At 34.1% G+C, this 16,238-nt stretch overlaps 1 protein-coding gene across 2 annotated transcripts in view; it reads right to left on the bottom strand.

The window, feature by feature from the left end:
* PTH2R (parathyroid hormone 2 receptor) overlaps positions 1-16,238 on the bottom strand; it is a 62,699-nt gene that overhangs the window by 10,966 nt on the left and 35,495 nt on the right. The window contains exons 3-8 of one of the 2 annotated variants that reach the window (XM_037523948.2): positions 13,264-13,374; positions 13,033-13,154; positions 8,730-8,827; positions 7,059-7,248; positions 5,783-5,936; positions 228-288 (exon numbers count right to left, since the gene is read on the bottom strand). In XM_037523948.2, the coding sequence (XP_037379845.1) occupies positions 228-288; positions 5,783-5,936; positions 7,059-7,248; positions 8,730-8,827; positions 13,033-13,154; positions 13,264-13,374 (736 nt within the window). Of the gene's footprint in view, positions 1-227; positions 289-5,782; positions 5,937-7,058; positions 7,249-8,702; positions 8,828-13,032; positions 13,155-13,263; positions 13,375-16,238 lie in introns of both variants that reach the window. The other variant, XM_037523947.2, reaches the window with a different exon arrangement.

Here is a 16,238-nt window from a genome sequence, read left to right as displayed (position 1 = left end):
AGCACCATATTCTGATGCATGAGATTTTCTGTTCTATGACCTGTGGGATGGCGACTATCTTGCCAGATAGAGCTTTTTTTAAGTGACATTACATCAAGGTAATTTCCCATATGACATCCCTAAAAGGCAGTGTCATTGAGAACAGCAGCAACGGTGAAAATACACAGGAAATCTGAACCATGAAAAAAAATCTTGGGCTCTCTCTCAACCTCTGCTTTCTCACCCACCTTGCGTCAGCCAGAGTTGCGCGTGCCACAGCCCAGCCTGCAACAAACACTGCTGGGAACCCTGCAATCAGAAAAGGATTCAGAGGCCATCTTTCTTTTAAGGTAAAGGGATTTTTTTCCCTATACTAACCACACACAAATATATACTAAAAAAGTTGAGAAAGAAAAACAGACATGAAGAATGTTGATATGTAAATATAAGAAAAGTCCGTTTAATTTTCATCGTGTCCATTGGAGAAATGTACCAGGTATACACACGTTATTTGTTGCCCAAAGTCTGAAGATGCAGGTTGGCCTGATTTCCATTTGAGGGATGGAAGCTCAGGCCATATTCGAGGGGACTGAAGCTTGTGGGGCCAGAAGCAGCAATGGCTGTTACATTCCACTGTGACTCTTGCACACCAACAGCCAACATGCTCTCAAAAAGGAGTGAAGCAACAAGAGGACTCATGCGGATGTACGGGGGAGCTATCGTTTTTAAAAAACAGAACATTTTTTTATTTTAAAGTGAAGGGAGAGTGAGGCTATACTGCAACTTATAAAATCTGGAAATTTTGATCAATTTTGGTTTGATATTTTTTGTTCATATTGACTTAAGACAGACATACTTGCATGCATTAACATGTTAGCAAAGGATAGCCACTGTGTTAGTTTGATGGTTTAAATGTGATATTTGTCCTTCTTAAATGTTAAACACCTGTGATCTTCCAATAGCCAATCTATTACACTAACATTCCGCTAGTCCTTGGTCCCCAATAAAGGCTAACTGTTCAGATCATGCGATAGTTAATAGGCTGTGAAATTACTCACACATAAAAATCACAGACCATAACTTTTATGAAACATTACAATTGAAGACAAAAGGACTTAACAGATAACTTTTCATTATGTGGATTTATGAAAGAGACTTAAGAAAAGGGAAGAGAAATCACAATGAAAGTGCTACAGAGGTTAGAAAATACCTAACAAAGGAGGAAAAAACATTTTAGAACTTTTTTATTAAATACAATATTAAATTCTGTACCTTTAAAATAATACATTTTTAATATATTCTTTCTTAGCAAAAAATGAATAAGATTCAGATGATTGAAACTTCAGGGAAAAAATTGAAAATAAAATGATATCCGGCAATAATTTCTTTGGTCTCCTTATTGATCATCTAACTGAATTTAACCTAATCCTGACAGTGTGACTATTTAATTATTATATTCTGATTTTATTTAATGTTTGTATATAACTTCTTTAAATTTGTTTGAATTCTACATTCCAGGAAATTCTTGTCAAAATAGATCAACCCAATTCTGGTTATTTCATAGCTTCAGTTTGCATATTGTATTCATTTATCTCTCTCTTTCTACCTATCCATCCACCCAAACATACATCAATTAAACATCAACTAAGTATCTATTTATCTATCAAGGGTTGTTCTACTCTCAGAAGATAAAAAAAAAAAAAAAAAAGGAACAGCTAAAAAATATCCATGTTTTCCTGAAATATATTCTGGTGAGGGAAGCAAAATTAATTGCAAAACTTCAGTTATCAATTAGCACTATGAAGAAAACACAAAATTACTAGAAATGGAGAGAATCCGGCTCCTTCTGGCAGGACAGTTCAGAGAGGTCTGGCATAGAGCCCTTTGCTCTTGTGCTGTCTCGGCCATCTTTAAAGAGTGTCTGTTTGCCTTTGATAAAAATGTTCACATTTTCTCATTTACAGATCTTTATCTTCTGCTTCCTTTATAATCTCCTGATCAGACAATTTCCTGAATGATGTTCTACACACATTGATTAATGGCACTTGAGTTGAAATTATGTTTTTGATGATAATTGTAACAAATACATCAGTCACCATGTCTTACTGAAATTGCTTTTCTCATTTTCTTGGAAAGATGACAAGACTAACATAGATTCAACTGTGGAAGAATGAAGAATAGAAATATTTTGGGGGGTTCTTTAAGGATTGTTGATCACCAATCATAGTATTATTACTATGATTGTATTTAATTGAGAACTCACAAGGACATGAGAAAAGTTTGCAATTTAGATGTTATTTTAAATTTAAATTTAAGTAAATTTGAATTTTACTTAATATATGCATTTACCTTGAGGGTTGAGCACTTTTCATAAAATATATCAGTACTGATAAGTGACTTAGAAAATTTCTGGTCTCAGCATAAGTAAGTTTGGGTTCTCTTTTGGCTCCATTACCACTCTCTCTTGAAATAAGAGTTTGAATTAGCTAACAGTGGCAAAAAAATTTTTTAACAATTAAACCCATTCTTGAATTAAAAACTAATGCAGTAGCCCATGCATTAAACAGAGATGTTCCAAAGAAAGGGGATAGGGTCTCCTTGTCTTAGTCTGTGTAGTTTTTATCTTGTTTTGGACATCCCAAAGTCTTCAGAGAACATTTACCCCTGCCTTACCCTCTTCTTGCCTTACCCTCCTCGTACTATAAAGTCATAGCTCAATTATAAAGTGACAACTGATACTAAAAAATAGAGACCATGATGACATGGATCCCCGGATTTGCTGCAGACATACAAAATCTTACTGACCAGAAATAGTATTTCCTTTGAAATGCAATCTCTGTGACTGTTCAGACATGAAGCTCCAGGCTATGCCTCCAGTTCCTAGTCTGTTGGTGTCAGGTTGCTAGAATTCAGTATCTATCAGCTGCCATTTCATTATTTAAGGAGGCTTAAAGAATGGAGGCTTTAAGCCTCCTTTACCTATATGATTTTCACAGAATCTTCTCAACTCTCTTAGGATCCTAAAGTCAATACTAAATGAGTACACCTCTCTTTCAGGAAAACTGCAGACCCTTTGAATGTCTTCTGTTGTTACAAAGGGGAGTGTCTATTTATGAAACTTTAGAATAGCTACCTTCTCCTGAGATAGAATTACTAGAGGATGCTAACAGAAAACTTTAAAAAAAATCTAATTGAATTATTCCAGAATTACACTAGAACAGAGTAAGGCACTATAAAACTGGATAAGTCTGAAGCAGAAGAGCTACAATGGAAAAGAAAATATCTTTACTGAATTAAATATTGTCAAATATAGAAGCTGTAGAAAATCAAATTGATGTAGAGGCGGTGGAATCTTGAAGCCAAGTGAGCCCATAGAGTTAAATATGTAAAATTATTTTAGAGGTAAATGTAAAGTTAACTATAACTTATTTTATTTTAAACAAGTAATAATCTATATAGTTTTAAATGATTAGAAGTAAAATCCCAAATTAAATTTTTAAAATCTGGAAAAGTCATAAGCAGAGAGAACCAAGTTCCTTATTTTTTATAAAATAGAGTCAATATACACAGGGGTTTTTTAATGACTCTAGTGGCTTAAATAAATTTTAATCTTAAGAGAATTAATAATGGTATTAAATCAAGGGAAGGGAGAAATAATTTTTCTAGATTTTTAAATTTTGCTTTAAGTCAATAATAAAGATTTCTCATTATATAAAGATTATTGACTATCATAATTCCAACAACAAATTTTATAAATTACATATTTTGAATATAAGACACATGATCAAAAAAAGCAAACAAAATAATCTCTAGGGGGAGACTTGTGTGGGAGGACTTTAACCCATACCTCTATATTTCAATTCTATTTACTGCTAAATGGATAACCAAAAATGTTTGCTGGACTGAGATCATTTTATGCAGAAATAACAAAGCTGGAAGTATTGTGTCTTCTCCTGGTTATTTTTTTAGAGAACACAGGATGTGAAAGTTTGGTAAAAGGGATATGGTCAGATAGTATAATCCAAATAGGTGTTTTTATATAATAATTTGTATATATGACATCTCATGTTGAAAATTAAGGATGGTTGCTAATACAGAGGTAAATTCAATAAGGATAAAGAAATACAACTGATATCTTTTAAGTGCATAATTAAATATGTAGAAAAAAATGTGTAGATGAAGGTACAGAATGGAACAAAATATAAAGTGAGAAGACAATTTATGAAAAAATTGAGGCAGGTATAGGAAACCTAATCAACTTTAATCAACTAGTTGATTAAAAAATAAGAACCATAGTCATCATAAGTATTTGTCTTTCTTCCTCTGTATATTCTGTTTTACAATCAAGATGTGTAAAAGGTCTTTTTTAAATATTTGCCTTCAATTTAGTAAAGGTCAGATGCAGTTTCTTATCCTCTTTATATTAAAATTCCTTTCCCTTCCAGTTTATTGTTAAGAATCAGCAACATCAATGTAAACAATATCACTACAAATAATTATCACTACAATGTGAACAATATAGTTCTTGGAATTTCCCCAGCTGCAGAGAGCTTCTTCAAGTTATAATGATTGGGTCTAATTGAATAACAAAGTATCCAAGTAACTTCTCTTTTCTAATGAAGACAGTGACATCATTGAAAGAATGAAATTAGATTCACCATGAATTATTCTAGCAAAGGATGCTGCTAAGTAGTTGTATGGTTTAGAAAAACTGCTGAGGAAATTTCCAAAACACCCTAAAAAATGTATCTTTTATTTTCAGTAAACTACTGGTCAACAATAAGGGAGTGACTTAAAGCAGAAAAGCTGTATTTAGAAATAAAACTTTATTCATGACAATTAGTATTTCATAATAAATGAAGTGTTATAGTAAATTGACTCTTAGTCTTCTTATAGGTTAACAACTAGCTGCAGGAAATTTAATATTTCTTTGCCTTTTCAAATAGTAAAACAATATTAAAGCAAAGCAAGCAAAGGACTATTCTTACTTTAGAGGGGGGAAAATCCTTCCAATTTAATCTTGAGTCACACAATTTCTTGCCTATGCTGAGCACCTTATAATTTGGATATTGAAAAAGCAATTGAGATCTGCAACTAATTGTGAGACTTCTTAATTTTAACTACATATGAATTCCAGTTACCTTTAAATTAACAACAAACAGCATTCTGTTTTTACGTCATGTCAAGTTAGTGTGTAGTTCAGTTACCCTCTTAGTACTGATAAGGCATTTTTGTATTGTGAGCTGAATATTCCCTTTTTTTAATTACTTATGTTCAAAATAATTTGGATTGCTTCCTTCCAAAATAAGTCTGCACAATGAGTGTAATTTGCATTGCTAAATGCAGTCAAGATGGTGCTATGAATTTCTTCCTGGCATTCTATCACACAACCTAGAAATACAAATCAAAGATACATCTTTATAGCTCAGAAATTAAAAAATCAAAATTTTTAGGGTGAAATAATTGCTAAATCTAGACATTGACATACGACATGAACTGAGCAGTTTTAAATGTTTAGAGCTACATTGTTAGCTTAAATTTCCACTAAAAAAAAACTCTCAAGAATCTGGCTTGGGAATACTAGCTGTGATTTTTGTCATAGAAAGTTTGTTGCTGCTGGGAGGATTATAGACTTGGCTCTTAATAGTTTTTCTCAGTGAACAATGAAAGAGAAAGAAGGGAGGATAATGATAAGATGGGAAAGGATTATTTCTGGAAAATGGCTGAAAGCGTGCTAATGATAGACATGACAGAAAGCCCTAAAATTCAAAATCCAGTTGAAAAGGAGACATAAGTGCCTTACCCCAGCCTATCAAGGTGAAGCCCCACAGGTATTTGGTGTCAGAAAAGAAAGCCACAAAGATTAGACTATGGAGGTAGAGTCCTTCCACCAAGATCCAATAGTAGTTTGTAGCCAAGAAGTAAATAAACATCACAACTGCAATCTTGCACCCAATCTGTTGCAAATCAACCAGAATTGCATATTAGAACTCTTGATTGTACTAGACGCCACCATTAGACCACCAAAAAGCAGTTTTCTACTTCTTTTTTTATTATCAATATAATAATATTGATATTATATTGCAAAGAGGAAGGCCAAGGTGATTGAAACAGACCAGAACAAAGTTAAAGTAAGATTTTTTTCCCTAAAAAAATCACTTTTCCTTAAATGTACTGTTTATGAAAATAATACATAATCACCAGAGAAAATTAAAAAAGTACAGAAAAACATAAAGAAGAAACATCCACCATTCTACCATGAATTTATTTGATTCTGGCCTTTCTTATGAGCTAAAATTCAATGGCCTCAAACAACAAATATTTAATGCATCTTATAAATTCATAGATTTTTTAAGTGAGTCTACTGATCTGGATCAGTCTCAGATAATCTTGGCTAGGGCTCACTCCTAGAGGTCTACTCTCAACCAGTACATTATTACTCCTACTTCATTCCATTGAGTAAAACAAGTCACAAAGCCAGTCTAGAATCAGAATTCAGCAGGGACGACAAAGTCACACAGAGCAAAGATACAGATAAGACATTAATTCACACCATCAAGACAATCTATTGCATCTATTTCCAGATATGTTGTTTCAATAATGCTAACATTTCTAATTAAGCATCTGGTAATTGTATTCACAAAATAACTCCAGGACATTTAAGAGCAGAGTCAAGTACCATGGAATATTATATTGGAACAAGTCTTTAAGTATACAATGAAAGAATTAAATACCATGGACTCATAAAGCCATGCTCCTGGTTTTGCAGGTGGCAAGCCATGACAGCTGCTATAGTCTATACATGAGATACCATGCTAATCATATGAAGTTTCCATTCCAAAATATTGTTCAGGAAAAAACCAAGCACTTTAACAACCTAAGATCCTGAGTGATTAAACATGACAATTGAAGACAGAAAATTGAGGTAGTAAACATTACTTTACAAATTCATTACCTATTTCAACTAGTTCAGTGAAATAAGTCAAAACAAGATAGTACATAATTAGGGAACTATAAAAATGTGCTTATTTGTAATCTCATACAAATCAGTGAAGAGAGAAAACGGTGAAAATACTCACATATTGTGATTTATCCACAGAAGGCACTTCTATGGTGTTCTGCAGCTCATCCTGTATGACCAGAGACTGCAGCTCCTTCACTCCAATGTGAGCATGGGTCACTCTGTCCTTGACAAAGATGCTTACAGCTCTCAGCATGAAAGACACAAATAAATGCATGTGGATATAATTCCTAGTGCAATGCAATCGCCTGTGGAATGAAAATATTTGCTATTTCAATTTGGAAAGAAATTAGAAATGAGGAAATACATAAATGAGCCCAAATTCCTCCCCCACAAAAAAAAAAGGAAATAAAGTACACTTAATTAAGCAAAGACAGAAACTCGCTATTATATATTTCCAACAGAAAACAACAGGGAGAATTAAATATTAAAAATGTAGGTGAAGTGACGGCAGTATCATGGTGACATTAAGATGCTTTCTTCAACTCTTCCTTTAAATCTACAACTAATAGATCAATTTTAAATCAACAAGGACTTGTTCATCCAGAGAAATCCAGGTATCCCACCAGCTCACACTCCACTCTACAATGCATGTGATCTTGCACTGATTTCTCCATTTAAACATCCTTCAAAGACTCTTTATTGTTCTTAGGCTAAAGTTCAAATTCCATATATAACCTTCTGAACCACTGACCTCCAGCCTCATACCCATCACTTATCTCACCAAAATTCTGAATCCTGAAACAGTCTCTCCTTTTTTTAGTCTAAACTTTGATTTGGAACGCTCTTTCTCCAGTCTCTCCTTTTGCTTAAATCTTATTTATAATCATACAGCATTTGAGATTTTTTAGTTCATTTAAGAGATTTCCCCTCATAGCTCTCCTGTGTATTTTGCCCCCCCACACCAAATCACTACACACAACCTGAATCCTAGCACTTTTCAAGTTGTATTTCAATTGTTTTCTCAGCTATTAGTATCACAAACCAGTTGCATCATGAGCATGAATATCCTATACATGTTGTACAGGAGTTTGTCCCCAATTATATTTTGTGTGGTGTTGATTGAGATTAAATTGAATTGAACTGGACAAAAGTTTAACCGGATTAAAAAAAAAAAACAACAAAAGCAATAAGTACTATTCCTTTATATATGATTTCAGATCATTTGAGAGTTACTTAAAATTTATTTCTGTCCAATGGCACCAAAATAATTTGAGAAAGGTGAAATAAGCCACTGCATCATAAAAATGTTTATAACTCATATAACTTGACTCACTATCACTTTGGAAACAAATGCATTGCTCTATTACCTCATGGCTTCATACTGCTTCAATGTTTTAAATAACAAAAGTAATCCTCAATTTCTGATGAAAAATAAATTGCTGAAGTCAGATGACATAACAAGAGGCTAAATTCAAAAACTTGTGTTTAGGAAAAGATAAACATTTGGGGCACAGATCTTGGGACTCAAGGTCTTCAATGGATAGGAAACAGAACATGTTCCTTAATGGAAATAGTCACCTGAAGTAACCAATGATGAGACTCAGCCACCTGAGGTGACCAATGATGAGACTCACCCACTGTGGTAAGCAGTGATACGACTTTACCCACATGAGGTAACCAATGATGAGACTTCACCCACCTGAAGTAACCAATGATGAGACTCACCAACCTGAGGTAACCAGTGATAAGACTCACTCACCTGAGGTAAGTGATGAGACTCACCCACCTGAAGTAACCAATGATGAGAATAGCCACAGCCAGGGAACCAAAAGAGATGGAGTACCCAATAGTGTACATGACATAGAGGCGTTCAAAGAATTGTTGCTGAAAGGAGAAGCAATTTAATCAGAAAAGCACATTTGAATAAATAAGTTGAGGCAGATAAACTTAGAAAATCATGCTTTTACCTGTTTAAAAATAGGCAATGTGTAATTACATTCATATGATATAGATTATTCATTCTGGCCTTCCTTTTATTTCCTAAATTAAGTCAGGGTTAAGATGGAATGAAAATATTTGGTTTTTCTGTTGTTTAAGTGAAGCCAAACTTAAATGTTGCAATATTTGCTTCATGTACTTTCATCTTAAATAACTGGAATTATATGTCTAACATGATATTTGGAGTAAAAAATAAAACATGTGCTACAGGACTATTTTAAGAGGAAACTTGTAAAAAGGATATGTTATTTCGGGAATATTGTTTCTAGTTCTCTTTAACTCTCTTACTGAACTGTAATTTACATAAAAGAAAATGTGCAGGTCTTAAAAGTTTAGTTTGATAAGATGTGACAAACTAGTTCATTGTGTCCCTTACTACTCAAAAAAACACCCACCATCCACCCCCAAGTAACTACTGTTCCGATTTCTGTCATCACAATAGCTTTTCTGTTCATCTATTTCACGCACTTCTGGATTGTTTTTAGACTTCTTAGCTTATATAGAATATATTCTTCTCCTCAACAGTTTTTTGATATTCACCAGTAGTGTTATGTGAAATGCAAAGATAGTGAGGTCCCCTGTACCCTTCATCCAGAATCCTCCAATGATTATTACAGCTTTCTTAATTTACTAAAATGTCAAAACCAGTAATTGGATATTGGTACAAGTTGTGTGTTTATAGTTCATGTCACCTTGGCCCATATGTAGATTTTTGCAGTCAAGATACAGAACTATTTCATGCCACAAAAATCCCCCTTGTGCTGCCCCTTTATAGTCACATCAACTTTCCTCATCCCACATCCCTAAAACATGGCAACCATTAATCTATTTCCCATTTCTATTATTTAATTATTTCATAAATATTTTATGAATGGAATAATACAGTATAGAACCTTTAACATTAGGTTTTTTTCATTTGGAGTAAACCATTCAAGATGTTACACCTAACAAGTTTGTTCTTTTTTATTGCTGAATAGTATTTCACCATATGGATGTAACTTCTGTATGTCATTCTATTTTAAGTGAGTTTCAAACTATGTAGATAATTTAATTAGGTAATTTTTTAAAGTAACTTTCTAATCTCTGCTACTACTTGGTATATGTAAACGATTGCTTTTAATATAATATTGATATGTTAAGGTGAAGCCCATCATATAATATTTTATTTTTTGTTATTCTATGTTGTCCGAGCCCGCGGACTGTTCAACGAGGTTCTCGAGGGGAGAGCAGCGACCTGAAGAACAGGGGTACACCACGGAGGGAGACACGTGCACTCTTCGTTCAGCTATCGCAGGTCTCGTTTACTTTCGGTTTTGGCGGGGCTTTATAGCTGGGGACCGGAAGCGGAAGAAGCAGGCCAAAGCCGTCATGCGCACTGGGCCAAAAGAAGCTAATCCCGGAAGGGCACATGCCCTTATTTGGTGCGCCGGAGGTCGTCATGCGCACTGGGCCGAAAGAAGCACAGCCAATCACAGAAAGGGGGAGTATCCTGATGCCACGAGGTAAGGCGCCAACACTATGTCTCATTTGTTTTGTCTCTTTTGCCATTTGGTGAGTTACTTGAACATTTTCAGGATTTCAATTTGATGTATCTTTTTGTATAGTGCTGGGATTATAGGGATTATATAGTTTAATGTGGAAACTTTCATTATTGAATTTTCACATTTTTTCATTTCTAATTAAGCACTGAAAGCTATAAATCTCTCCCCAAACTTGCTTTACCTATTTCTCAGAATTTTTGATATATTGGGCTTTCAGACTTATTTAGACTGAACTTCCATTATAGTTCATGTAATTTTTCTGTTTATAAAGTATTAAAACTTTTTATAGAAGATATTTGGATAATGTGTAATATACAAAAGAGAGGAGAAAAAAATTCTCAAGTTCCCACAAACCAAAAAAAAAACACTGCGTTCATTTTATGCATTTCTTTTCATTCAATGTCTGTACATCATTTCCTATTGTTTTGAGCATCTGAGCTTCTAATTGACATGTACATTTAAACCTGATTTATTATCAATTAACTCTCTTCAAAAATATATATGTATCTATGAGCTTATTTGAAAAATTCTTCCTTGAAAATGTAGGATTATTCACTATAATAACTAATGGTAAATGAACATTTTCCCCTTTCAGATCCCCCCTTCTGAATCCTTATGCTTGAATCATAGAAGTAAAATTCCAAGATCAAAGGCTATGACCCCTTTGAATTTTTTAATACATATTGCTAAATTGCTTAACAAAAGCACAAATAGCCTTTAGATATGAGATATATTGTAATTCCTACTACTGTTTAAATATCATACTCTAAAAATTTAATAACCTTGTGACCTGTCATAAGAGTTTTTTCTTTTCATTAAAATTGTCTCATTTTGTCAAGCCAATAATATAAAAAGTATTTAAAGAGTAAAATAATAGATGATTTAAAAAATCTTTCTTATTTTTTATAAAGATATGATATTTATTCCAAATATACACTATTGTTTTTATATTTGTGTTTCTTATATAAAATCTCATAACCATTAATAATTAATATCTCATAAATAAGTAATATCATTTTGCCCTACAGGAGATACCCAGTTTTCTTATTAGAGGATATTTACTTTTCACAAGTTTTCCCAAATTATTGCTTAAGGGCTAAAAATAACAGAAAATACTTTTTATATTTTTGATTAAAATGTATTTATGCTGACAAAATCTTCAAATTGTTCAGATAACTTGTAAATCATTTTCACATAAGATATCTTAGTTATCTTAGCACCCTTAGCTATTTTTATTTTTTGAAAACACAGTAATCACAAAGAATGGGTATGATGTTAGAGTTCAGTGTAAATGAAACTATGATTAAATTTAAGAGCTATTAAAAACTGTGAAAGACTTGCATCACTTAATGTGCAAATAAATTCAACAGAGATTACATTAAATTTGGTTAGTGTTTATTTCTGTCAATGGAATTGAAATTATTTTGAAGCGTTTTATATTAATTCATTATTAGCTTTAATTCTGTTGCACAATTCACAACAATCTCCTCACATTGGCTAATTTTATCTAAGATGCTTGTCACCAAAATATAAAGTTGAAAGGTTTTCAGCAACAACTAAAGAGCTCACTAAGTGCTTTGTGGCTGAAAAGAAGAAAATTTTTAAAAGGAAATAATGACTAGTAATGTAAAATCAAACAAAGAAATCAACAAACCACTTCTCCCCCCAATGTTCTCCCTCACCCTGTCAAAAAAATCGTAAGCATAAAGAAAACTGTCTAATGTTTACATGAGTTTATATATGATTAATTGTTATCAGGGTCCTCATAAGAATCATGTATGTATCCATTTATCCTGTTTATTCCTAGCATCATATGCTTAGATTATCATGCCATTCCCTCACCAGATCTGAGTAATAATGTAAGTTTAAGCATGACTATTAAACCACCATGTATTAATGAAAAGTGACTTTCTAGAAGTTTTCAAAGTTTACATATGATTACTGGAAACAGCTCTGATAAGGAATTTGGAGGTCAGAGCTCTGCTTTCAACCCTGCCATCAGCAAGCTTTATCACTTTAATCTCAGATTCTGAGCTAACTCACATGTATAAGATTAGGTAATACTCTGAAAGACCTACACAATGTCCTTTACTCTTCTTTAATTCTACAATGTTAATTTTTCATATACTGATGAATTCACTGGCAAATCCTATGGGATGGAAAATACAACTCTAAAACATAAAGCTCCTCTAGGGATAGAGTAAGATGTAGACATCCACAGGTAACCAAGGAGAAACCACGAGTCATGTTGCTGATACCTCTTTAGATGTCTCTACATAATATAGCATAACATATCATAATATACACACATTTATAAGTTTATGAGCATATATCTCAGCCAGTTCACGAGGACTTAAAGAAAATACCAGAATTTTTCAGGTCCTATATGTTTCCTTAACCAAAAATCAGAAAATATTCCAAACTTGTTTTTATATTTTATGATATTTGTGTCATAATATACAAGAGTTTTTTATATATAATGGTTGACAATTGTGAATTTCATAAAAACATTATGCTATTTTTCCCAAAGGTCTCACAAATACAAAATACCTTTCCTATGTTGATATCTGGCTGCAGAAAGCGAAGGCAGTCTGAATAATTAGCCCATGTTTTATTTAAACTGTGCATAAAATCCCACGTTCCATTGGGATTACAGTGTCGAAAAGCAACTCCTGTAACAACATGAAGAAAACACTGAGATTGCTCAGTTTTCGTAGAGTCCATTACAAAATAAACAGTAAATGTTTGACCCAAATTAATCATTTCAGAAAAATTCAATACCTTTATGATTGAAGTCATAGATATAAGGAGGGCATGGGACAGCTGATATTTTCCCAACTGTTCCTCTGGGCCAACAAATGAGTCCATCCCATTCTGGGAAACAATTTCCCTCTGAGAAGAACAAATTTTAAATGCAAATAAACAAAAATACAAGTGGAGCCAGAGAGTCAATGTATTAAAAAATACAAATTTTCAGGTCACTACCCATGGTAATATAAAACAAATTTTAGATATCAGAAGTTAATTTTAAAATTACTTTTAGAAATAAGAGTTGGATGGATAAGATACAAATGTCCCAAAATTCACTCACTTAATCTCATCAAACACTCAGCAATAGGAATATTTGATTTGCATAAATTAAAAATAATTTAGTGATTCCAATATATTTGAATTAGAGCAATTATTATATAAGAAACATTGGAATTCACTGTGAACAGCTTGTCTAGTAAAATTTTTCCAACTATCACAATTTTTTTTCATTTCTTACTCTAGAATTTTTTTAATTGCTGCAAAAAAAACATGGCACATGACATAGGATTTCATAGGTAAGTTCCGAGGTTTGGATTTACCTTTTTATTTTTTTTAATTAATTTTTTTTAAGATTTATTTACTTTTATATAAGAACCGGGGTGCAGGCCAGATGCATGGGAGGATGAGAGGATTCACCGAAGACAGAGCCAGGAACAGAACAGGCAGACAGACTGCTGAGGGGAACAGCGGGCAAGACAGGAGAGATCTGCTCACTATGTGGATTGCTCCAAGGCCAGCAGGGATTGAACCCGAGCTGCGGACACCTGTCTGCGCTGTGGAGGCTGCGGACACCTCCACAGTGCGGTGCTCAACCGCCTGCACCACCAGGGAGGCCCCTGGGTTTGCTTTTTTACCAACAGTTTTAATAATTTCTTTGAGTCCAACATTCATCTCAAACAAAATTCTCATAAATTCTATTGTCCTTAAGATGTATCCAGAACTCTCACTTCTCACAACCACGATGGTCCAAGTCACTCATCTCCAGCCTAAATTACTGCAGTTGTCTCCAGCTGAACTTCCTGATTCCAGTCTTGCTCCCCCTTCAGTAATTCCTCTCACAATGGGCCAGAATCTTGCCAAAACTTGCCATCTGCCTCTGAGCAAAAGCCAAGTCTTTACAAAGACGGAAGGCCCTACAAAATCTTCCCTCTCCCTGACCTCAGCTCCTGCTAAGGTCTTCCTTATTCTTCCTTGAATTCAATGCCATTCCCCCGGATAGTTCAAGGCTTAGTTACTGGTCTCCTATAGACTTTTACTCAAATATCAACTTTTGAGTTAAACTTTCTCTAATTAAAATTATACCCCCACAATTCTCTCTAATCCTATTCCCTTTCCTGCTATATTTTTAACCTAAGCTCTCGTCACCTTTCAGTGCAGTGCTATTCTATCATTATTTTCTTAAGCCACAGGGCTTAAGGACACTAAGGATGGGGAATTATGTCTGTTTATTTTCATTCCTTATCCATGTCCATGGACGAGAACCCAACACTTGACAGTGATTTAACAAAAATTCAGTCAACATCTGTGCTCTTCAAGACTTCTTTCCCTTAACTACTTCCTGAACTTTCAAGAAAAGAGACTATCAGCCATGTCATACTCCAACTTCCCAAAAGGAAACTTTTTCTTTAATTTAGTCTATGTATTGGTATTGGAACAAGAACAGACATACAGACCAATGGAATCGAATAGAAAATCCAGAAATAAACCCACAGATTTATGGTCAACTAATCTTTGACAAAGGAGCAAAGACTATGCATTGGAGCAAAGAAAGTTTGTTCAATAAATGGTGCTGGGAAAACTGGGTCGCTACATGCAAAAGAATGAAGCTTGACCACTACCTCACACCATACACAAAAATCAACTCAAAATGGATTAAAGAACTAGACATAAGACCTGAAACCATAACATACATAGAAGGAAATATAGGCGAAACACTACGGGATTTGCACATCAAAGACATCTTTACAGACACATCACCCAAAGCAGTGATAGTGAAGACAAAGATAAACAGCTGGGACTACATCAAATTAAAGAGCTTCTGCACAGCAAAAGAGACAATAACAAAAACAAAGAGAAACCCCACCAACTGGGAGAACATTTTTGCACCCAACACTAATGATAAAGGACTGATCACAAAAATCTGCAAAGAGCTGATGAGACTCAGCAACAACAAGGAAAATAATCCAGTCAAAAAATGGGCAGAAGAGCTAAAAAGAAACTTCTCTGAAGAGGAAATGCAAATGGCCAACAGACATATGAAAAAATGTTCAACATCACTTGTAATCAGGGAAATGCAAATCAAAACTACCATGAGATACCATCTCACACCAGTGAGAATGGCACATATTAAAAAAACTAGCAACAACAAATGTTGGCGAGGATGAGGAGAAAAAGGAACTCTTCTGCACTGTTGGTGGGAGTGCAAACTGGTCCAACCACTATGGAGAGCTGTGTGGAGATTTCTGGACCTACTAAACATAGAGCTTCCATATGATCCAGCAATTCCACTCCTAGGTATTTACCCAAAGGACACAGAAACATCCATTCCAAAGAGCACCTGCACCCCTATGTTTATAGCAGCACTGTTTACAATAGCTAAGCTTTGGAAACAACCCAAATGCCCAAAAATAGATGACTGGATCAAGAAGATGTGGTACATATATACCATGGAATATTACTCAGCATTCAAAAAAGATAAACACATGCAATTTGCAGCAACATGGATGGCGCTGGAAGGGATCATGCTCAGCGAAATAAGCCAAAAAGAAAAAGAAAAATACCGGATGGTCTCACTCATAGCAGGAATCTAGAAAACTTAAATAAGGGACCAGGAAAATGAATATAAGAAAGTGAAAATCAAAATCAACAAAAAACTATGAACCAGAGACACTTTTTGGGGGGTGGGGGGCGGGAGGGGAAGGATTGGGGTCAGAATGGGGCGTTTG

This window comes from Talpa occidentalis, unplaced genomic scaffold (assembly GCF_014898055.3).
Source record: "Talpa occidentalis isolate TD23 unplaced genomic scaffold, MPIMG_talOcc4v2.1 talOcc4.3, whole genome shotgun sequence".
NCBI classification, from domain to species: Eukaryota; Metazoa; Chordata; class Mammalia; order Eulipotyphla; family Talpidae; genus Talpa; species Talpa occidentalis.
This window is presented reverse-complemented; position numbering and strand designations above follow the sequence as displayed.